At 41.6% G+C, this 24923-nt stretch overlaps 1 protein-coding gene across 2 annotated transcripts; it reads right to left on the bottom strand.

Annotated features, from left to right (window-relative positions):
- Positions 1-891: 891 nt before the first annotated feature.
- Positions 892-24099, bottom strand: DENND6A (DENN domain containing 6A). Of its 2 annotated transcripts, XM_082060297.1 has the most exons (21): positions 23091-24099; positions 22635-22757; positions 16979-17017; positions 16843-16885; positions 14560-14672; positions 13494-13574; positions 13012-13117; positions 12593-12672; positions 11036-11098; positions 10334-10389; positions 9878-10000; positions 9613-9708; positions 8088-8182; positions 7405-7470; positions 7246-7310; positions 6524-6613; positions 5615-5668; positions 5423-5532; positions 4754-4856; positions 3239-3313; positions 892-2748 (listed from the first exon to the last, which is right to left on the bottom strand). In XM_082060297.1, the coding sequence occupies exons 1-21, from the start codon at positions 23091-23093 to the stop codon at positions 2617-2619; spliced, it is 1716 nt and encodes a 571-aa protein (XP_081916423.1). In that variant the 5' UTR covers positions 23094-24099; the 3' UTR covers positions 892-2616. The 2 variants fall into 2 exon arrangements, with proteins under 2 accessions (XP_081916423.1, XP_081916422.1); XM_082060296.1 differs by lacking the exons at positions 22635-22757; positions 23091-24099 and adding an exon at positions 18858-19248.
- Between the last annotated feature and the right edge of the window lie 824 nt (positions 24100-24923).

Genomic DNA, 24923 nt, shown 5'->3' with positions numbered 1-24923 from the left:
GGCCGCCTGCTTGAGCCCGTCTCACCTTCTGATCACCCAACTGGGGCCTCGCGTCTTCAGCTTTTTTTTACTGAACAGCTGCTGCCTGTTTTCTAGGACCCTTTCAATCATCCAGGTATTCTCTCCATCACTTTGGGACTTTTTCCCATCCTGGTCCAAACAACGTGTGTGTACATACATATATGTATTTCATATTTTTTTTTAAGGTAGATGAAGACTGAGACAAAGTTACTAAAAGTAGTAGTGTTCTTGCATTGCCCTTTAGCTGTCAAGCCTCAGATGAATGAGGGTTAGTACAAGCTCTTGATCTATATTTTAAGTGCATTGAGTTAAGAATGAAACTAAAACTAAAAAAATGGGGGAAAATTCCAGCTCACCAAGCTGGCAACTACTTCCTGCAGCTGATGCAATTCCTCTGCTGCAGCACTACAGCTGAAGCACCCCTAGGCAAAACCTGCACCCTCAGTGTAAGGACACTGCAGGGAGCGGGACGAGCAGAACCCTGCCCTGAGGAAACACTGCTCTGTGTCACTGTCACATTCTGCCCGGATCTGTACTTGTAGGTTAAGGTCCTTTTGAACCATTACTAAAAGCATTACAAGTCACTGAAGACAGCAAACAACTCTACAGCTTTTTTGCCTTTCTTTTGAATAAGATTCTAATTCTGTTTAAGCATCTTGTTTTTCAGGGATTTAAACTAAACCCAGCTCCATGAAATAAACCCGAGCTGAGCTCTGCTTGCAGGCTGCTTCCCAGCGCTGTGCTTCTGCGGGGCCTCTCGGGCGTGCACAGGAGCAGATGGAACACCGGACACGTTTTGCTCGGAAGCAAGAGAGGGCGGGAAACACAGAAACAAATCACACCCATCATCCGAGACAAATAACTTCCAAATACAAAAATAAAAATCAAACCGTTTATTTTCTTTTACAAAAATACATATTTGCAGTCGTGATAGTTATCATAGTTGTTACCAGTTTACATGGTTCCAAGAAACTACACAGTGCTCCAGGTTAAATAATTTACTATAAGAATGGCCACTTATTAATGTCTGGATTAGAAATGCTATTTGTCAGGGTGTGCAAAAGAATTTGCAAGTTAGAAATTAATGCTGAAGTGGTGTAGTTTGAGTAACAGATACATTAAACGTTTGGTCACGAGTAATTGCATACAAACCATTACAGTATTAAAATACATATTTTCTTAAAAATACCGTTCTGACACTTTATATCTAAATAAGATGATTTTAGAAAGAGGGTATGAAATATTTATCATACAAAAGCGTATTCTTAGAGCAGGATTATGTCATAAGTTTTGAAAAATTCTATCCAAGCACTTAAAAGCAGAATTTTTTTATAACCGTGATCCGCTTGTCATGTAGAAGTGTAGGCGGTGAGTACACCATAGCAGTCCCTTTATTCTACTTGAAACTGGTCGCAGAACAACACTGCATGTGGAGCAGCTGAGTTCTTATTAATATATACCACTGAAACTTGTTCAAGATGATAAACGACACATTCTTCTTGCTTAATATGCAAGAGGAAATTACTCTCTGCACATCTGAGAATATGCATATACTGAGAATAACTTCATGCTACAATCTTTTCTTGCAACAGTTTGACCTTTCCATAGGCTTTTTTCCAGCTGAAGGCAGCACCTTCTCCCTCCAGCCCCATCAGCTCCTCCGACACCCTACTGGCGTAAGTCAAAAAGAAGAGTTGCAAACAGGAGCCGGCCACTATGAGCTCCCATTGAAACAGATGGTTTATCAGCTACTTCTACTGAAATCACTGATTTTAAAAGCCATACTGGAACACCACTGTGCGTGTTTCCTGTGATGAATACTCCATACTTACATTTACACTACTGATCCACTTTAAATCCCGAATGTCAGCAGTTTAAACCCACCGATTAGTACACAAGTACTTTATATTTAAGGCATGTGGAGTGAGAGCACCCTAATCAACTGACATTGAATGGAGGAGACTTCAGGAAATTTTTGTCAGCTGCCTTCTCTTTAAAGATGCTAAATGAACGTGGGTTTGGAAGATGTTAAGGAGGCAAAAGGAAGAAAGTTAAGAACCGATCTGATTATTTCAGCTGTCCCTGAAACAGTTTTTTGGAAGCAATGATTTACCAGTAAAATACCTCGACTCTAATGTATTCTGACCAAGTCACATAAAATGCCAGTTGGGTCTATCACTAGATGAAAACTAAAAGAAAAACCAAAATAAAGCAATCAGATACTACATGGCCAGGCCAGGACTGATCAATATTGCTACCCCTGAGTTATCAGGACTGAGAACAGCAGCACCAATTGGGAAATTCTGCAATGCCAGCACTGCACCGTGGTCCTACACTGTGGTACAGCTTCACTGCCCACAGGTTTTTCTTTAAGAGCACTTATTTCCAACATGATTAGACACAGGAATTCCTTTAGTTGCATTGGTATTTCAGTGGAAAAAACAGTGAAAATAGTATAGCGGGCTATACTATTGTGACAGTCCACCTGTAGTGTTAATATACAATGCCGAGCTGCGTTCTGAAGCTGGTACAGCCACTGTCTTCCGTGAAACGGTATTTACCTTTTGATCTCTGCACAAAAAAGCCCAGCAGAAATCACGTTGTGCCGGTTTTGAGCAAGATGTCCTGTAAGTCATCGGGAAGTGCCAGGATGATATCATTGATGTGCGCCCGCAGCTTCTTCAGGGTGTCGGTTTTCACGGGCAGCTGTTCTCTGTCAGCCTGCAACTGCAAACGTACAATACAACACGAGTCCTGCTAAACGCAAGTTTACCTTACGACACACCAAACTGACATATTAGCGAATCTGGAAAATTAATGTATTATTTGTCAACTGACTGGGAGTTTGGACAACAGCCATTTTCCTCAACAACCACACACCAGCATGATGTAACACTGCTTTGGGCTTTCAGTAATCACAAGAGAATTTGTTGTTCTGCTCCTGGGAGGATCCAGCCTTGCTCCTACTCGGATCAGTCACAAAGTTTCAACTAGTTTTAAAGAGCAAGGTCACTGCAATGCTTCCAACATGGCTGGAGCAGCTCGCTACCCCTTCCGTCACAGCTGAATGAACTGGTTTTGTTTTCAAAACCCGACTGACTGCATCCTTGAGCTACCTAGACCATAAAGAATATTTTCATTTAAGTACCTGTAAACATGACTATATAATACTCTTCTAGTTAAGCAAATTTGAGGCACATACAACTCAGTTACTTACCAGTTTGTTCTTCAACTTTAAGACGAGATCCACCGTTTCTACTTCACTATGCTTCTGACTCCAGAACACCAAGTTCTAGAAGAATAAAAATGAAGCACTGAAATATTTATGGTAACATATATATTCTTCAGAAGTATTATTGATTTACAACTACTGTTCACAACGGGTCTCCTCCTTTTCCTTATTCTCATGCCATTTACTAAACTCACTTACGTACTGTCTCTACTGTGAACTGCAAAATCTACTTTATTTGCATGTTTGCCCAGGATTTAGCAAAACAGGAGACCAGAACACAAACACAATACAAACAACTAAAGAAAAATCGTGCCAAACTGGCTTCGTTTCAAAACCAGCATCTACAATGCAAAATGGCAGTCAGTGTTCGGCAGGTCAGATCTGCCAGCGCAATGGAATATTAAAATAGTGCCAGGCAGCACTTCTTGTTTCTGGGGCACTGAAGGAGACCCTGGAGTCAATAACTAGTCAAATCAACTCATTATGTGAATTTTCTTATGCAACTTCTCTTCCCCTACCCCTTTACTATTCATCTAATTAAAGACATTCGCTCATGTACATAAAATGTTAACACTTGGATCCGCAGAAAACGCTAATAAGGAGCAGAGCCAGTAACAAATCTGTGACACAATCCCTTTTCTCTACAATAATTTAATGTCAAATACAGTCCAATAGATTCTACGCAACATAACTGACCTGGCTATTCTATTGCCCTGCAAATTCTCTATTTGAACAACCTGTTTGGGTTCCTACAATGTACTGCTTGGGACTGGCAAGGGGTAAATCCATGGCTTTTTAAAAGGAACTGCTGCAAGCTCTTTCTTTTAAAGCTCTGGTGTTGACTTATTTTTTGTTCTTCCTGTTCCCTCTTCAGCTGTACAATCTCTTCCCCTCTTGCAACACCTTGCTTTATCAGTTGTTCAACGCAAATTATACCAATATCCGCTTCAGCTTCTTAAGTATAGATCTTATAACGTAAGATCATTTCTGTGGCATTTTGTTACCAGATTTCACCTCTCCAATTGCTCCAGACCAGTTGTAGGCTTATTTACTATCCACAGCTAACGAGCTGCCCATTTCCTACGGTCCTGAGTTTGTACCTTCAAAGCTACAAACCATATCACAACTAAAAAAGTGCTGGAACACCACAGAAGGAAGCCAAATGAAATAACATTACCAAATAAGAGGAAAAACCATTTTATTGGGGGGGGAATTAAATTTCAAAATGCACAACACAATAAAAAAGGACTAATGAAACATTTTACAAATGATGACAGTTGCTATAAAAGAGGGAACTGTATTTCATATTGTTCTCTTCTGCTATATTAGTTTTAGCTTGTACTTGGTTAACAAATCCATATTTTGCTAGGTCAGACTTGACATAATTGGTTGAACCTAAAATTCTGACGATGAAAACCGCAGGAGGAAAACTGACCTGAGGGAGAAGATGGTTTTATTCACAAGATGATAAAGATAATCACAAGCACGCGTTTTTCTAACCTCATTACAGAGCGCTTCCAAATGAAGGGCCTCCAACTTCTGCGTCATTTCTTTCTGCCGGCTCCTAAACCAACCATCGAAGTTGGGCGACTTCAAAAAGTGCCTGGCAAAACCACAGCAAAACCCATTTTAATTCCAACATTGATAACTCCATTTTCCACGTCATCAAATGTAAAGTAATTATGTTTGACGTTCAACAAGATATTAGGACCCTTCCTCTGTTTACTTTAAAAAAAAAAATGTAATATTCTGAAGTGAAGTGTAACAGGTGCTTCTATTAACAAGACAAAGATTGAGAAAACAGCATAAGAGTCCAAAAGACAATAAAGATTAAGATTTTTGTTGGGTAAAAAACAAGGCTCAATTTGAAATATCCTAATTTTTATCTTTGTGTTTGGAAAGAGGAATCAAGTTAGAACCGAAAGTAAAACCAGAAATACTACTGGTGTATACAGAGATCTGTGCTGTTAGTCGTATCTTACGAAAACCATTAACAGCTCACAGAGAACAGTAAAGCATACTAAGCACTATCAGCGCCTATTAGAGCGTATATTCTAAAAGTATGTCTTACTCAAATCAATAGTAAGTTTGATCAGGAAAGGAGCATTTGTATTACTGATTTGTCTTCAAGGACCTAAGTTAGTTTTTTATGCTGGTGAAAGAAATGACCTGTAAAGTCCTATCCAGTCTCCCTTTAAACCCGATGTGAGCTGTGGTCCTGCTTTTTCCAGTGTCTTCATGAAGTCCTCTTGGCTGAACTGCCTCAGCTGGGGGGGGCTCTGTGAGACCAAAAAAAATCATTGGCATACCATAACTTCCCTAATCACCAGCTTCCAGCTAATTAAAACTATATTTCCTGACCTTCCATGGTGATATGCATTTTTGCAAAGGCATTAGGCTTGCCACATACCGCTCCTAGAGAAAGGGAAAAAAAAAGAGTTGATTACGTAACTGGTATTAAAGATACACAATCCACGTATATGTTTACTTATCACTTGTGACCACAGCTTTTTCTCTTCTAACTGTTGGTACAGGGTGGGGTCACACATATTCACCAAATGACAGCACAAGAAGGAGCTTATTTAATACCATTTGTATTTCCCAACTACAGAACTTCACATCAGCAACACTCAAGGAGGACGTGAGGGGAGGGGGACAGGAAGCAAATGTATACATGGAATATATATATATCTCCTGAACCCCAGCCACTAGTAAATAACCTCTCTTTGGTGACAGCCCACAGGGAAGGGGTTTAGAGTCACCCTGCATGTCCACCCTGTCACAAAACAACAGGAGAGAAGGAAAATTTTAAGGGAAAACTCCTGTAATCATTAACACCCAAGGACAAACAAGCGTCTAGGGACGTCCCAGTTCCTGCAGACAGAAACCGGACCTGGTCACGCGTGCTCTAAAATGATGAAAAGCTCATGGCATCCACAAAAAGTAATTCAAGAAGTATTCTGCTGCTCAGGCTCATTCCTCCCCAGGTGCAGGACTCAGCACTTTTGTCAAGGTCCCTCCAAACAGCAGCATGACCCTCTGGGGCGTCAGCCGCTCCCCCCGGTTCTGTACCATCAGTGAATCTGCTCAGGGCCCACTCTGCCCCATCAGCCAGATCACTAATGAAGATGCTGAACAGCACTGGACTCAGTGCTGACACCAGGGTCAGACTTAGTTGCTGGATAGTTACTGCGCTTATTTGGTCAGGCTAACGCCAAAAAAGCTGTTCCACATCACATATGTAAAAGATCCAGTAGAAAAAGAACTCACTAATGGAATAATGAAACTTTCTGTCAATTCCAAAAAGTACCGTCGAAGAATCACGCTCTGTGCTTCTGTAGGACGCTTCTGTTGGACACCCTTAGAAAAAGAAAGAAACCATCACAGTAGGTCTGTTACCCCCAAATATTTAAGCAGTTGTGAGGGTTTTTTAAGAACATTTCTTCCAGTGTTTCTGTATTCATTTGCCATACGCTTACACACAGCACCCCCTGTCCTGAACCACGAAAGGAAAGCAAGAGTATCAAGTCCTCTTGCACAGATACTCATCCCTTGAATTGCTGATTTTTTTAATTTTCATGTAAAGAAATGCATGGAAAGAAAAATTTCTATAAAGAAACTTGTGCAAATCAGTTAAAAGTTTGGAAGTTCTGTTTCTTACACAGCTCGTGCATGAGATTTCTAGACCAAAGAGACGGGAGGGGGATGGCAGAGGGTGGAAAACCCAAAACAGATGAACTGATTGATCACTTTGATTCTCTAAATTATGATGCTACCTTGTTGAGTTCTGGCGATCCTGGTGCTATCGAAACTGCTAACAAGGCAGCAGCCCTTCTACAGCGAGGGCGCACACCCGTCTATTTGGTTCAGAACTGGGGCAGAGGAACCGGAATCCAGTTTAATTCCAGTTATGCAGACAGAGCTCAGCCTCGAATGAAAAGACTGTACAGCAGAACACAGCATTTCCTTTAAGAAGAGGTTTGCAGTGTTACCTTCTGTAACTGTTTGACGATCTCTTCATCTTTGTTCAAGTATGGCTTGTAAGACGTGTAAACGCCTAATGAAAAAAAGCAGCACATAGCCAAAAGAAAAATGGGGTATGCTTTCTAAAATTGAAATACTGGGAGTTTAACTCTGAAGCAGCTTATTACCAGGTTTGGAGTCCAAAGTTTTTAGGTTCTTCAGTTTTTTCACTTTCACCTGCTTTGGAACTTCACCTGCCAAGACATTTAAAGCCACCTTTGAAATCTCCTTCTCTATGACTGGACAGCACAGCTCATGTGCTACTACACATCAAACTGATTTTAGAAACAGATACTTGCATTCAGAAGAACATTTAATACTGTCAGAAGCATCAGAAACACCAACAAGCATCCAATGCATATCCAGAAACATCCAGTAAACGTGTGAATAACAACATACAGGCTTTTCACTTTATACGAGGGGTTCCTTGTTGAAAAGAAAAACAAACAAACCCCCAACCAAACAGAAAACCACAAAACCACCATCACCAAAAGGAGTCAAAGCAGCCAAAGAAAAATACTGACTCCTGAGCAGTGAATGCGCACGTCATTAATTTCAAATGTTACTGCATCTTCCTTTATTCCCCTTAAGGTAAATGCTTTCAGGAACAAATCCTTAGTATCTCAGCAAAAATAAAAGCTGTATACAATAAATAGCCATGGATTAAGTGTCATAAAAAATGGATTTGGTAACTAAAGGATTCTGTTAGTATTAAACTAAATTAGCTGAAATACATTACAGACATTTGTAAATAAATAAGCTCAGAGTTCGATCTTGTCACACAGGGTTGTAGAAGGGATTTGTACTTTACCTGGCAGTTTAATATCTCCAATTCGGATAATGTGAGGCCAGTGCTGAAGTGTTTTAGCAAAAAAAGGATTCGTCACCCCTAGAATGACAGATGGTCTAGAAAAATAATGACAATAATTAAAATATGACAGTAAGAGCTTCTGTCTTAATAAATACAAAAGGTCAACTTTAATTCTTAACTTGGAATTACCTTCCCTTTGTATTTAAGAGTTACATTTTAAGTTGCACTTAAGAGCACAGTATGTTTATCAAAATTTGTAAGTTTTAGAAAATATAATAGCAAGCCAGATGTATCTTACAGCCCAAACAGGAGTGGAGAATGAAGGTGACACCTGCTCAGCCTGTTGGCTAAATTCTGCCTGTTTGCAGTGATGAGAAGAGGGTATTACCACCAGGAATCTTCTCTCACTGCTCCTGGTGATACTATAGCAAGACTCAGTGATCTACTTGGTCTGTTTTCTATAAGAAAACCAGAGCAGTTCCAGCTCTATTTCAAATACTAACACAGGTTCTGAACAACCTTGCTATTTTGCCACAGAGGAGCAGATGGAGCTTTTAAACATGGGTTACTAAAGTTTAATCAAATTCTTCCTGGAATTATTTTTAGAAACTAAATTACGTGCTGCGAAACCATTCCCATGGAATACAATCTGAAATGTAGTGCCTGTGTTTGTATGTTTTTCCACTGCTCCATCTCTGGCGATACTTCCGTTGAGAGGGAAAACACAGAAAAAACCCTAATGAAACAAACAACAAACCCAACGCAACCACCGCTGCCTGTTCAGACATTACAACAAATTTGTTTAGAATAATACAAAGGTCAGTGAAATCTAACACATGTGCTCCATTCCCAACTCAAGCTGCATTTAAATAACATATAATAAGAAATATCAGAGGTGTACGCTGTCAAAATTAGAGTAGGAATAAAAAAATAATGAAGGAGAAGTGTGGTCTTAGAGCAGTTTCAAGAAGAATTGTGTATGTGGGCTCATGCTCTTCACAAAATAGTCTTAATTTCTGAATTATTTGCAACATTTTCTAACAAATTTAGTGCAGTAATATTTACTCTTAACGTTACTGTCTCAACTAGGACGCTGATAAGATTCATTTTATAAAACAGGTATGGATGTTGAATTCTAGAAGTCACTTTCTTTAGTAATTGCTTAAAAAGAAAAACAAAGAACAATTTTCCAAGGAGCTGGTGTTGCACATACAAACTCTCCCTGAAAAACCAAACTTTGTTACTTTCATAGTTGCTGTTTTACTTATTCTGCACACAAGTATCTATGAAGCTGAAATGTAGTTTAATTATGACATTGTTCCATAACTTCTTTATCCTATCTAACTGGAGTGAAAACTTAAAGCAGCTGATTACTGCACTCTGCAAGATAAATCCTATAAATAAGCAGTGTAAATGTAATTCTTTAATGACAGAAATTCAGAATACTTAAGCAGGATCTTGAAACAGATTTATGGTTACGAGTGGGTTTGAGCGACACCTTCACAACAAAGTCTGATTTACTTACGGGGCTTGTGTGCGAGTCGTGTATTCTTTGAATTCGCTGTCGTGTATGGTAAAGTATGGCCTGAAATCACTGCAGTACTTTAACGGTGAAATACAACTGCAAGGCAAACGGGATAAACTCACATGTGTACAGCGCAAAATCTCACGGCAGAAACAAGCTAATCTAAAATGTGTGCTTTGTTACATTCAGATCAAATGAAGCTGCACTCAGCTGCAATCTAAAACAACCCGCTTGGCCGTTGGTTGGGGAGCCCCACTACACGTACCTGACCAGCGCCAACACGGTTTCTGAAGATTCCGATGGTGACGGTGCCATCACGACGAGCGGCTCTCCCAGCAATACCAGCTCCCAAAGCATCTGAATGTGAAAGAACACTGGACAGAAACACCTACAAACACATTGAGGTATTTTAATACACTTAACATAACCAGAATAAAGATGTACTTGATTAAGAACTGGATAAACAGGACGTTTATTTGAAAAATAGAAAATACTCTTGTAAAATGGCACATTTAATGGCACTAATAATTTAGTATATTTATTGCAATGTCAGCCTGCATGTTGTCTGAACTGGCTTTCAGCCAGCTTTGCAGACAAAGAACATTAAAAACAATGCCCACAAATGTTGGCTTGCAAGCTATGGAATATGTGTTATGGGATTGTCATAAATCTTCAACTTGTGGGAATTCACAACTAGGAATAAATCAGTCCGAGCTCCTACCTGAAAAGATCTACTTCATGAACAGTCGGCAAAGCCATAGAGATCTGAGCATCTGCCTAAAAGACAGCGCAATGCTTGGTTTTTAGTCATCAGAATACCTGGGTATTAAATGAAATAGTTTCCCTTAAATGCTTACAGACAGTGGATGGTATATACCCTAAGTATTTACCACTACTGCAGTATGTTCTGCATTATCTCCACAAGTAACTCTTTTTGAATGCTAAGAGCAGGGTTTTCCCCAACACACGCCCCACTTACGGGCCTCTGACTTTCAGTCCAGAAAAGATATCAAATACTGAAGCTGTTTTAATCAACAGCTGCCCAGCACATCAAAGCACAGAATTTTTTTTCATATCCACCTTTTATGGCTAAAAATTTTTAATTCAGCCTCATCCTCAAAAAAAAAAAACACCCCAAAACTAGTTTGGTACAGTTTCACCCATTACAAGCATGTCCAAGTTCTGTACCTTAGTCAGCCAACCCCTCTTCTCAAGTGCTTATGGTCACTGGGTTAAAACACCTTTGCTGTGAAGGATCCGCCTTTAGACTCCTCCACTCAGTCTCAAAGAGTGTGGATTTCATTACTACCCAAGTATGAGGACTTGCTACCAATCTTTTATTAACAAGTTGACAGTAAAAGAATGAAGGCAGATATTCAGCTTTGACTTGGGGTTATATACAACACAAGTATCTCATCTCTACCTGGTGCATATTCTGGACTATTGGTGTTGTTCCAGGCTTGTCACGATACGTTGGAATCCGTAACTTTGAAAGAAAAAAAGATTTTAATTTCTTTTTCCTTATATTGAATTCATCAGAGATTTAAAATGCTGCCCTACAGACAAGATGTAACATTGCATGAGGATATACTACGGTATGACACTTAACTTACACATAACAATGAATTCATAGCTGAAGACTACAGATCACTGCTACAGGGCTCAATGTGCGATATTATGCAGTGCCACACTGCAAACTGAACATTAGAAAATGAAAATGATATTGCAGTTTAAAAGGACTGTTGATAACACTAGTCACAACTACTACAATAATGTCAATAACAACACCTTTAAATGTTGGAGAGAACGATCTGAAATAAGGTTATAGGGGTTTAAGGTCATACAGAATTACTTTTAGAAAAAATCCTTTCCTAAAACATCAGACATCCTGGTGGGTATGAGGCACAATCCAGACATACTGAACCACATAAATATCTTTTTTCTAGCCTCACAGTCTGCATCCCTAAGTCTTGCAGTACTACCAATTTAAACACATTGGAAGCTGGTGTGCACAAACTGATGCGATTTATATACAACTAAAACTGACTGCTCAAACAGTGTAAAAAAACAAGGTCAATACCACTGCAGACGGTAATTATGGCCTCACTCAGTTCAGGAACACAATTTCAACTCTCCTGGACATGAATTCCTGATGAGATTAATGCAGGCAATACCCAAAAGAGACATATCTGACACTCATTGCTATCGTCCATCACACAGAACACTGCTTGATGAAATTTGTGCTTTTGGAATAGCTTCAGAAACATCTTCCTCTCCCTGGTGACACACACATGTCTATGTCATAAACTCCAGAGTATCTGCTGAGCATGGAATTCCGGCTGTAACCTCTGGATCCACCAAACCCATTTAACCGCGTTTCCTCTGAAGATGCTGTGGCTCCCAGAGGCTCAGTTCTCAGCCACCACTCAACAGCTGCAGTTCCCTCCCATGCACTAGACACAACTTGTTTAACAGATTCCTCAGATATATTTCTCTTCCGCTAAAAATTATCAACAGACCAGGAAATTAATTCCTGGTGTGGGGGCCAAAAAAGATTTTTATTTGTGAAACTTCAGGAACAGGAACGATTTTAATCAATATACTTAATTTGCTTGACCGGAGCTTAATTCTCAGTATTTTGAAGTGTTCCTTAATATTTGATTGGACAAATATAAATAGCATTAAAGCCTCCTACAATGCATATTCCAGACAGGTAACATAGACGGTGCAATTAGTAGTTGCACTGAAACACCTCTTTCTAATATCTACAAGAATTACATATTAACCTCTGCACCATAAAAGATCCTCCCCAGCCACAGAACCTAATCAAGATCCCCCAGACCTTCGCTCCGAGCAGAACACGCATCTACTCCTGCTCTGGAGTATCACACACTGACAACAAGGCAGAATGCGGTGAGAACCTACACGCTAAAGGGAGGAGAGGACGCCCTCAGAGATAAGTAAGTGCCAGAGTATTTACCTTCATTATAACACCCATAATAGGCAAATGCAGTATTTTCCCTGGAATCGGTGAGGGCCAACGATCAACATCGCTACAAACTGAAAAGAAAAAAAAAAAGTATAATTTAGAACTAGTTGATATATGTTCTAACCCAAGAATTGCCATCAGCAACTTGTTCTGAACAGCTTGTCCTGAACCACACAGCAAATGCCAAGAGGGTTTTTAGGAGGGAACTTCAACTCTCCCATGGAGGATCCAGAATTAGATTAGCTCTGTACAATGATCTATAAATCAAGCCTGTTCACTAAACTTTCAACCCTCTGCCCTACAAGAAGACAGAAACGCAAACTGGATGTGACAGCGTTGTTTGTTATTTCTCCAAAAGCAGCGTGCGATTTTATAGGAGCTCTTCCAGAACAACATGGAAGTACCACTACCTGCTTCCAGGAAAGCTTCGCTTTTTTCAAAATATTCTGGTGCTATCTGCTTAAGCATGGTGCGAAAGAGATGGACGTAAGGGAGCTTGCTGATGAGGACCAGCGACTGCAACAGAGAGCAACAAAACAAAAACACAATCGGAAGTGAATCCTTTCCCTGTGTTCTGTCGCAGTTCTGCTGGTTCTCCTCAAAGGAAGTCACACCTCCCTTTTCCCACCCATGCGAGCCAGCCACACGTTTGACTACAGGCAATTGCAATCGAACAACTAACAGCTCCCCAGAGTTCCCAATTTGTTGTTTTTAACACAAAAAAAATTCTGTTCTGACAGTGCAGCTGGAACTTGGCATAGCTGAGACAAAATCAGACCAATTTACTATAAATAAAACATTTATTTAGTTAAGAGAGGAAGATACTCTTCCTGCTCCTCTGATGCCATTGAAAAATAACTCATTAATATTTTCCTAAAAGAATGGAGGTTACCTTCTGGAAATAGCCTCTTTTCAATGATTTGTCTCGAACTTGTCTGAAATACACGTAGCCATAGTAATATGCTGGATCTTTCTGCAAAAGAAAGGAACAAATTCAATACAACAACCTGATAGTGCCCTTTCGGAAGCATTCAATATGCATTTTAAAAGCTTATTTCCCTGCAAGCTCCAAAGTTGCTTAGATACAATAAATCAGAAGGATTACTCTGTTTATTGCATTATTTTTTTAATAAATACTTCAAAGAGAAAACACCAGTGTGTGGAAACAGCTGTGCTTTCTGGCTTTGCTATTTTTATATCTACATTCTCCTGAGACACCATGAAAGCACAAATAGAATTAATTTCCTGAGGAATAAATCAGCTCTCATAATTTTGTAAAGTCGCATTAAAAATATTTTAGCAGTTAAAAACCTTAAGGTCCTGACTTGCAAAGATAAAACCTAGTCTTTCAATGTATCAGTTTTACAAGAGATTCTTGGAGTATTAAGGAAGCACGTTCCCACATTTCAAAGATGAACCATCAGCTTCATCCCTCCTACCACCAGGAATTCATGTATTTGCCACACAAACAGGTCTGAGTGGGTCTGAGGATCAGACTCCCACCAGCACAGCCAAGGCCTCCACATTCCGTAAGGACACGCTGACAGCAACTTTTTGGCTACTACCTCTGTCAGGAAACTGCTCCATCTTCAAAAAATGAGGGGTAGAAACAAACAGAGACATCTCAACAGTGGTCTGGCTTTTTTAAAGTTATAAACCACTTCATATTTCCGGGAAGGTAATGGATTTTACCATTTGATCTACAGGTTTCTAGTCAGTAACAAAACAGGTCTGGTTATGCAGTCCAAACTCCATAGTAATAAAACTTAAAGAATATTTAATGAAACTAATTATTAGTTAATTAGGATGATAGTGACATGTCAGAAAAAACATATGCTTTGTCTTTCAGGCCATCCACTTCAGAGATTTTGTTTTTCAAGCACTAAATTTAAGAGTGAAGACCCATAAATTAACATTCCAAAGAAGAAATTAGCTTCAATTTTCTTTTAATTTCCAACCTTTAAGTAAACAGGCAGATCTCTGTCCAGCTGGTCCAGAAAACAACACAATGAGACTTTCCTCCCAGGAGACCGTCGAAATCTAAAACAAAACTGTGTGTCCCCAAGACAACCTACACAGGGGGAAGAGACGGACAGCAGACAGAATGCTGAGTTTGTGCCTCGATCAACATCAGGACTTGTCTACAGCCAAAGAGGTTAAATAGTTTGGGTACATTTGTCTTCCACTGCTCTCGTGCCCTGCCATTGCAACCATTTATTAATATATATTTATATTAAGTCCTCCAGACTTAAAAGCTTAATCCCATCTTCTCTCTCAGCCGCACACGCCGGAGTGTTCAGAGCATTCACGTCTGAGTCTCAGGAGCCCTTGGAATTGCAGCAGGAAACCCACAACACACCAAGACAAACCCAAAAGTAGCAAAATGTTATATGATGGGATAACCATCCAATTCAAACAGGTAACTAAAGTAAGTGCTTAGCAATACCGGTCCAATCATAACAAGAAAAACCACAGCAGCTGCCAAGGACACAGCACTAAATATTCACTCCAAGTTTTCATTGCTAGTTACCTTCAGCCAAATGAAAAAAAAAATGCTGCTATTGTAAGAGCTATACACAGAAAACCAAAAAGTAAATTACCCTTAAGCATTAATATATTGAAATATCATTCACAATATGATGGCTTCTTATTTCACAAGCTCTTCTGGTATGTAGAATTCAAGAAGATTGGTAAATGTCTATTCTTTCTTCAGCTATTCATGCAGAAGAGCATGAATAAAAGCACATGAAGTGTCATGATCTATTAGCTGGTTAAATCCATTCTCCCCCTACATTCACTTCCTCTACAAGTCCCAGAATGATACCTATTGGTAGTTGTAAAATTAAAAAAAGTTGAATTAATCTTTTGAGCCACAAAATCTGAGGAAAGACTGACCACAAATGCAGCAGGGAGCTAATAACTTCCTTCACTGCCACACTACACAAAGCTTTTCTTTTCATGTTATGGCCTCTGAATGAAAAAATAAATCATGACAGATCACATACTGATTTCTAGAATGCAGGTTTTACACAGGTAATCCCACGACATCACTTGAAACTTCAGCCTACCAAGAATGATCAAGAACCTACTGGTTCTTAAGAGGGATATTATCAAAAGGAGAAAAGTGGGATTTGTTCCTGCTAAGAGCAGACCCTCCTTACATAAACCTATCCTCTCCAAAGTAACTTTTTACTACCAACTCTTATTTGAAAACAACCAACCAAACAAAATCAGGCTTTGTTCCTAACACATTATTTTGTACCTCCAATACACCTTTCGAAGGTTGGGCAGATTTATAACCATTAACGATGAGAATAAGAAGAAGATATGGTTAACTCCTCTTCCAATAACATTAGTTTTTCCTCTATTTACATACAGGATAAAGAACAGAGGAAATACCTTAATGACATTAAGACAAAAGAAAAAAATTAGCCAAGATACTTCATAAAATTATGCCAGACACATATGAAAAGCACATATCTGCATCACCCCCACCAGAGTGGTTATTCTGCAATCAAAAGCACCAAGTAAGAGCAGTTATAGGGACAAGACTGTTACTACAGTTTTTCACTTTTGTGTAATTAAGAAATAAACGTGACAGGAAGTGTTTGTACGTCTGCCATATCTTTTTGCAGGTGAGCCAAGTCATCAGCCACAGGCCTCCAATTTCTCTTTGGCATCAGAACAGTAGAAATGTAGTTCAAAAGAGAATTTAGTAAGCAGGACCACACACAGCACCAGAAGCATCAGGAATTGAGAAGATGTAAGACAGCCCAGGTTTTCCCTTCACAACTGTTCTTTCTAAATGCTTCTGAATTTAAGAGTCAGTTTCATTATTATGGTGGAAAACATATATTTACTCCTGTATGAGAAGATGGTTCCATACCCCTTCCATTTGCTTCATTAAACCATTCAAATGTGCCCACACTTCTCTCTACAGTGGCAATATTACTATCTAGTTTAAAAGCAAGATTAAGATGTTCATTTTTTACTGCAAAGTATTTTGAAACGTGTGCAAGTGTGTCATCTAAAAGGTCTTGCACACTCACATTCCTGATATTTCACGTCCATAAAATAAAGAGTTCTCTGATCTTACTGCAGTACAGAGAGTTATAGTTCTATATTTAACCTTATTTGCAACTTTTCTGTATTGTAATAATAAGAAATTAATGTATTTAATCAAAACCCATTAATTTATACTGTCCAACAACAGACAACTACAGAGTGAAGGAAGCACTTACCTGAATTAGAATCTGGAAAAGACAAATAGCAAATATTGGTTTTCTAAAGGATGGGGAAAAGAGAGAGAGACATTACACTTCCTGAAATTACGAAACCAAAACCAAATTATATACTTACACAGCAACCATGACTTACCTCTTTATCTGTGAGTTTTGAATGTGGAGGATATATTACCTACAGGAAAAAAGAATTACTTTATTTGAAAATAACCTGGGTATAAGCAGTATGCTTGTAGTACATACTTTTATGATACAACCTTCCAACACCTGTGCAACCTTAGGCTATTTTCAATGGCGAGCTATGTCTCTGCTTATCACAAGGTGTTAAGGATGAAGCTGCCTTTTAACAGTACAAAATTGACAGAGAAAATACAAGACTGCAAGGCAGACACAATGAAGCAGAATTAGTAGAGAACACTTCTTCCTACTTTCCAAACGTTTGCTCCATGTACTTTATATTTCCCCTCAGAAATAATAATCTAACTTGCTGGACAGGAAACAAAACAAAAAAGCATAATTTGTAGGTGAACAAAAATTAACTTGGCAAGTGTGGTTACTGGAGGAAATATAACCTGGGTAACTTCTTGGGAACTCTTCCTCTCAAATACAGTATCGGAGCTTTCTCCTGGAATGGCAGAGTTGGGCAAGGAGCTGCTGCTTTCTGTCTAAGGAGTTTCCAAGGAGGAAATCAACCACCACCTTTTGTGTGGGTGTGCAGCAACAGAAAGCTTGCTTCGCATTTCCTTCTAATATTCTGTACTGCTAAGTAATCTAGTTGTTAGGGCTCCAATTGAAACTAAAAGATAATTATTCTTCCTGCAGTAACATAACTAACTCAGGCCCTAGTTATGGAGGCATTTTCAATTTAATTTCATGCACCCATTCAACTATTATAACACTAATGGGACCATTAACAGGGTTGTTTGCAGACAGAACAGAGGCTACTCTGTGCGTCCTTCAGCCACGGAGCACATTACATGCTAAAGTCACAGGTTATAAAGAAATTCTTGTCTTTGTTGCTAACAACACCTTGTAACATCGAGCAAACAGAACTTTGATAATTAGCTGGTTTCTTATTTGCATTTCTGCTTCAGCCAACAGTGTCTATCAATTATGTATTTTAAATACTGCAATTCCTAGTTTAGTGGAATTTGAGGCCAATCTGCCACACACTGATGCTAACACCACTTTAAGAAAAAAGACACTTTCCCCTGCACACCAACTGCCCGCTGCACGGTCATATGGTGAATATGGTGAAACAGGATGTGAAACTGATCCAAACGATAATTGTTCTTTCTAGTTGATTTTTCAGCCCAGTGGGTTCCCCAGTGCAGCCCCAGCGCCGTTTCACAGCTGTGCGCCTGCTGAGTTACACACCTGCCACTCGGCAGCGTCACCGGCGCATCCCCACAGACCCACACTCATCTAATCACAGAATCACAGAATCGACTGGGTTGGAAAAGACCTCAGAGATCATCGCGTCCAACCCTTAACGGTGCAAGGAAAATGTTTCAGACATTTCGAGAATGTATTTGCATTACCTGAGCGATCTGGAGAACGCTGTTAATTACAAAGACTCCTTGCATTCACACTACTATTCTAGTCTTTTAAAGATCGTTAATGTGCAGATGTCACGGGAATTAGCGCTATTCGGATATAAAGCAAGCTGGCGATTCATACAAATCTTGGCACGAGACGAAAACCGCTCACAGGGACACACTGAGGTGACAACCCACATAATGAGCAGTTATTGAGAATAATTCACCTCCCGCTCGGTGCCAGCGGGGGCTGGCGGGGGGTTCACCGCGCACTCACCCGCTCACAGACACAGGGACACTCGCTCCCTCCCGCGCTCCCCGCCCTCACACCGCCCGGGGTTCGCACAATCCCGTTCCCCTCACACCGCCCCGCTGTGCAACACCGGCACCAGAGGAAGTGCCCGATTCCGGCGGGGCCCCGCCGCAGACCCGCCCGCTCCCTCAGGGACCCGTGCGCGCCGCCGCCGCCTCACGCACCTCCACGGCCTGGCCCAGCTCCAGGTCGAAGCCCACCACACACACGCAGTGCAGCCAGGCCGAGAAACGGTCCCAGGGCAGCAGCGACAGGCACCGCTCCGGATCATCCGGCTCCGCCAGCGCCGCCGCCGCGTCCTCCCCGGCCTCCACAGCTCCGCCCGGGCTCCGCTCCCGCAGCGACATGGCGCTGCCGGCCCAGCCCCGCACCGCCCGGCCCGGCCGCGCCGGCTCCGGCTCCGGCCTCGGCCCCGCCGCGGGGAGTCACGTGACCGCCGGCGCGCCGCCTCCTCCGAGCTCCCTCGGGGCCGGGATCCGCCTGCACCGGGACAGTCCAAGCGGGCACCGGAGGGGGCGACCCGAGCCGGAGAGTCCAAACCATTACCGGGGGAGGGGGGAAGAGGCTGGCGCGGAGCCCTCCCCGCTGCGGGGCAGGCAGCGCCCCCCCGCGGCCCGCAGGGGAACGGGCGGGCGGGCCGCGCTCGGAGCGCCCCCCCACGCTCAAGAACCGCGTGTGCGCGCCAGAACCGCGTGTGCGCGCCAGAACCGCGTGTGCGCGCCAGAACCGCGTGTGCGCGCCAGAACCGCGTGTGCGCGCCGCGCGTCCGTGCTCCCAACAAGCAACGAGCTTGCGCAGCTTGGTTGAGCGGCCGCCGGTAAATAATCACCGCGTTCCTTCCCCGTTTGGCAGGTCCACAAGCAGCATCTGGAGAAGGTTATCGCTAGGAAATTAACAGGGGTATCTATTAATATATCACATCCTACACAAAACTGAGCGTCAGTCAGGAGTCAGATGGAAATACCCCACAGGCAGCTGGCTGGACAACTTTACACTGCCCAGGAAATTGGAATAATACAAGCAAAAGCATCCAAATCTCTGAAAACACTGTAGGGCCTCAGCCAAAAGCCAAGCTCTTTATTTAATAATGCAAGAGCCTTCAAATATTGTTTTAGCACAGTCAATATCCCATTTATATTTCAGTAGGAAACATTTTGTGGAGTTGAAAGGGCTAAATAGCTACTTTATTAAACAAAAAAATTGCCACCTCCTCCCCCCACAACCTGGAATTCTTATAATTTATTCACACTGGTTTCAAGGGCAGCAGATACAGGCTGAAATGAAATTGCAAATATTAAAACCAAGATGCCACATCTATGCATATTTAATAGAAAATTTACGACTCTTTAGCTGCACTGTTTCCCTAAGACCCATTAACAACATTTATCTGTCAAAACCAAACTGCCAAAGTGTGCTTTGATCCTTACAGTGAATTCCTAGACAAAGGAAGAACAAACATACAACAGACAAAATTACAGTACACACAATTATCATTGTAATAATATAAGATATAGCAGCCCTCGGTTATCATAACCCGCTAGTGGCAAAGTGCATTTTAGATATAAACTCAGATACGTAGGGAGGAACACGGCACAACGGGAGCAGCGGCACCGCGAGGCTCCTGCTGGTGATTCGGGTATTTTGCCATGTGAGACTCAAACTTTTCCAATTGTTAACTCCTGAGTTCTGTAAAAGATCCAAAATAAGACACGACTACGACTTGGCTTCATTAGGTTAAACTCAGAGCAGTGTTTCTGCAGTGGTATTTAATTTGCTGTTTCCATTTAAGAACTGAAACAGGGCCTGGCCAAAAGCTTTTATCGCTTGGTTTAACAAAAGGGATCATCACATGGCTTCTTAGCAGCCTTTCCTTGTTTATATTTTTATACTTTCCCTTGTTTACATTCTTGCTATCACAATGTTAGCTATTACTGTCATGCATTCCCTTCTAGTTTTTGCTGGCCTCTATTTGTAAGTTTTCATGTGAATAAAAAGTATAAATATATAGAAGTAAAACAAGAACAATAAAGCACTTAGTAAGACTGATACGCTCTGCTCATTTTGTTAAACAAACAATAACTTAATACCACTTGATGCTTAACAGAATCTTTTGGCAGGGTAAAGTTTAGAGAACAGACACTGAAAAAGAGAGGATTCTCATCTACTGGAGATTTTCCTCATTACTGGGAAACACTCATTCAGGAAGATTTTCACCTAGGCATTCAAATACATTTTGGTAAAATGTAATGATCTTCCTTGGCTGAGAAAGGATGTCAGTTGTTTAAGAAAAAGGTTTTGCGTGTATTTTAAGTATTGTAATGTTTAGAATAACTGAGACTGTTTGCTTTCTCCTTCAAGAAGCATATCAGGACAAAATATAGACTTGGAAGTTGGGAATCTATTAACTGAGAATGCTTTACTACGAATTGCAATACAGGCTCAGGAATAGTAGGGCTTTGTATATGGAATTGGCCCTTACAAAGCTGTATGAACTCTGTCTTATTTTGCAGAAAGACAGCAATCTGTTCATACAAATACACAGCAAGGTTTGGATGTCAGTATCTTCCAGAAAAAGCATCCCCTGTGACGTCAGTTGCTGGAATAAAAATAAGTATAGGCCTATGCGAGACAGCCAGATTCTAAAGAGCCCAAACGTTCAGCATTCGAGCCTATCTTGCTTTCTTCCAGCCCCTATCTCTCTCGTCCAGCCGCTATCTCTGCTGTTCCATCCCGCCTCTCTCAGCGGGATGTTTTCTATCAGGTAGCAGCAAATGTTGTGTTGGCTGCTGGTTGGCCAATTTCCATCAGCTTCAGTAGGGAGCGACTGTGCAGACTGTTCACAACCACTGAATAACACCAAAGAATTGCATAAATACCTTCTGCTCATCTCACCTTCCTCCTTCTACTCCCTGCCTCGAGAGTTCAATTTAAAGCAATACTTTATTTGTATCTGAAAACTAGACCTGGTCTAATAAATACAGTTATTTAAAACAAACACACAAAACCCAGAAATGCCGTATTTATTTTATAACACTTTTCCTTATTTTTCAAACAGCCACAGAAAACATCAAACATTTCAAAAAGTCAAACTCATATTAACAGAAAAGCAACTTGGAGCTGGTTACATTATGACTATGTTCTACTAAAATGATAAAGTATGGAAAGTGCCAGATATACCAATTTACCTAATTTCATTAGAAATTCAGAAACACTGAATGTAAAATTAGTTACATATTAGTATACTACTGTACTAATAGTATGCATGGTACATTATACTTATCTCCAGCTTTCTTCTTCCCTGTTTATTCTGTTTCATTATCAGTTTGCATCTTCATTTTTATACTAGAAACTGAAGTTCTGCTATAAAGTGTGCCTCATTCATTCCAAATATAACAGTCTCTTTGAACTGGGATCTCTCAGTAAGCAACTGGTTCACCACACCTCCCCGCTGACAATCTCAATCTGATGTATATTAATGTTTTGGTAGCCCTTTAGATATTACTGCACAATACTCAGAAACCTGGCGCTGAGTTGCCTATAACAATGCTCAGTATTTTTCTTCTCTAGTGAGTGACAGCTAACTCAGAAATCACAACAGGCTTCCTTCAGCAAAAGATCTTATTTCTCATCAAGTCATTAAGACTGAAGAATCTTTCCTGCACTTTTGACACACTTGAGCCAAAATCCAGACGTTTGGCAGCTATGCACAGAAACTACTCCTGCTGCACTTTGTCATCCTGAAACAGACACCAGCTCTTAAGGGGACAAATGTGACAGTCACCTCCCTCCCATTTCCCTTACCCAAGATGGCTATGGAGTGGCTGGTTCTGCCCTCAGCTATGATGGCTATAAGAACATTTTTACAACTCCCTGCCTGGAAAAAGGATGGCTACCAAAGAAGCATCTCGCTGAGCTTATCTAACACGGCTACCAAAACTCACCGCCTCTGGGGCGTGTGGCAAACAGCGGTTCGCAGAAACGAAGCATGAGCGGACATGTCCTCCTTGGTCCAGCTGAGCATCCTGTTCTGCTCCCTCTTCATCCACCTCTTGCTTTCCACAGTTCTAAAAAGGACACTTCCTGGTGAGCATCAGATACCTCATAAAATACCCATGCAATAATTGTATCTTCATTTCAGAATGCAACTGTTTTCTCTATCGTTAACTTACTCTATGAGTCTGCACCTGATAGCTTTTGAACTCATGAGGTAATTTGAAACAGGAGTTAAAAAGCCTGAGAGATAACTAACTGCATCTCAGTTCTCTGCACGCTGGCACTCCTGCAGAGAAGGCAGCCTCAAATTAATGCCCTCCCTGAAAATTTGGTAGAACTCTGTTGTTATACGAGCCATTTGGCAGTACCAAAAAGTATTAATTAGCAAGGCAGCTGGCACACACCATTGCTTCCCCGTGGGACTGTCAAAATGGGATTTCTCCAGGGATGGAAAAGGGTTCAGGATCCCATACTATGGCAGCGGCTCACGGTTTGCAGGACACAGACACTGAGAGTATTATCTCGTTCTACTGGTCGCAGTAGAACAAACATACTGTCCAGACAATACAGTATAAAATTCGTTTCAATCACATTATCTAAGACTTAAAAATACTTAGAGAACATCAGAAAAAATATATCCACCGCTCAGTTTATCTTTTTTTACTTGACTCTCTTTGGTGGTTATGGTTCTTCTATAGGTGGTGATGGCTCTTCTTCACCTTTAATTTTACTTTCAGACTTTCTCCATTAAACATGCATACAAAAATATAAAAAATGCTCCCATAAACATTCCTTTCATTCCAACGTCTGTAGTACTCTTTTGTTCACACTTTTTACGCTTTTTGCAATTCCGAAGAGTTCTCAATTATTTCTACTTTTGCAACTCTCTCCTGATGGACTTAAATTTATGCCCCATTTTCTCCATCCTCTTTTTACAGCCCTTTTCTTCCCACTTTTGATTGCGTATGGCATCTTATGTGCTATAAGCAACAGCCATACTAAATTTCCATTTATTAAAAAACTAAGGCTATTTATCACAATAGTATAACCCCATAAACAAGCTGATGGAAGCCACAAAGTGGTGTGCCCGGCATTTTTTTGGTTCTCTCCTGTAAGGAGAATTGAAAATTATGGACATACAGTCCTAAAGCTTCCACTCATTAGTCTTCCTTTTTTTTGTCTCCAAAAACCAGACTTGTCTCTCAGCTCGGAATGCATTTCTTTGCTTCCGACGCAGATGTTACAGCCTGGCTTTGCTGTCTTTTTTTCATCGGATCATTGGAAAACAGGGAAAACCAGGCTGTAATGAATCACTGCCCCCAAATCACAGTGCAGTCAAAAAGAAAGGAAAAAAAGAACGAACCCAGCCCTGAGATGTTACTGTGCTGTAACTAACACCACAGCACTCACGCTTTCTCTCACACAGGGCACTGCCTCACCTCAGCTGTGGCTGATTTCCCCCATCTATTGCTGGCTGAACCGCCTGGCCCAGCTCCACGTCGCTCCTTCACGGCTGCCCGGCCTTTCTGGCATAGAGAACCCTCCCATATCCCTAATCCTAACACCTTGTCACAAGGTAATTATAGTGCTGGCACCACTCCAACCTCTACCTTATAGCAAACAATCTCCGCTTGTTTGCTTTACAGGGAATGACAGACTTAAAAATGAATTCGGACCAGAGAGACCTGCTCAGCACCAGCCCATCGTATGACCTTGAGGAAGGCCTCTCCATGGCTTCTGGAAGGCAGAAATATGCCCGTGGGTGATGCCCCAGGACCTACTGAGGGAAAACCCTGGACCGGTGACCCCACTGCCCCCCGCCCCTCCCTGTCACTCGCCCGCGTTCCCTTCCAGGGTCTCCCCGCCGCCAACCTGCCCCAGAGCGGCACCACACGGACGCTTCTCCCTCCGGAGACGCGTCCAAGGACACTGCGGCTTCCAAAACTCTCAACCTGGGATCACAGAACACCCACAAGAGCGGGGCGAAACCCGGGGGATGTGGGGAGACCCTCCCACGAGAGCTCTGCTGATACCGTGTGACCGCGGCTTCTCCTCAGGGCGCCTTCCCTCCCGCCGCCCCCGGGGCAGAGCCGGCAGCCGGCCCCGGGGACTCACTCACCTCAGAGACTGCCCCCGCTCCCACCTGCTAACACGCCCGAGCTGCAGCAGCCCTGCACCCCTTCCCCCGCACCGCAGGACGCCCCTCGGCCCCCGCATCCCCGCCAGACCCGCACCCG

Source organism: Streptopelia decaocto (assembly GCF_964273445.1).
Source record: "Streptopelia decaocto genome assembly, chromosome: 8".
Classification (NCBI taxonomy): domain Eukaryota; kingdom Metazoa; phylum Chordata; class Aves; order Columbiformes; family Columbidae; genus Streptopelia; species Streptopelia decaocto.
Note: the sequence above shows the minus strand (reverse complement) of the source record. Positions and strands in the feature narration are given on the sequence as shown.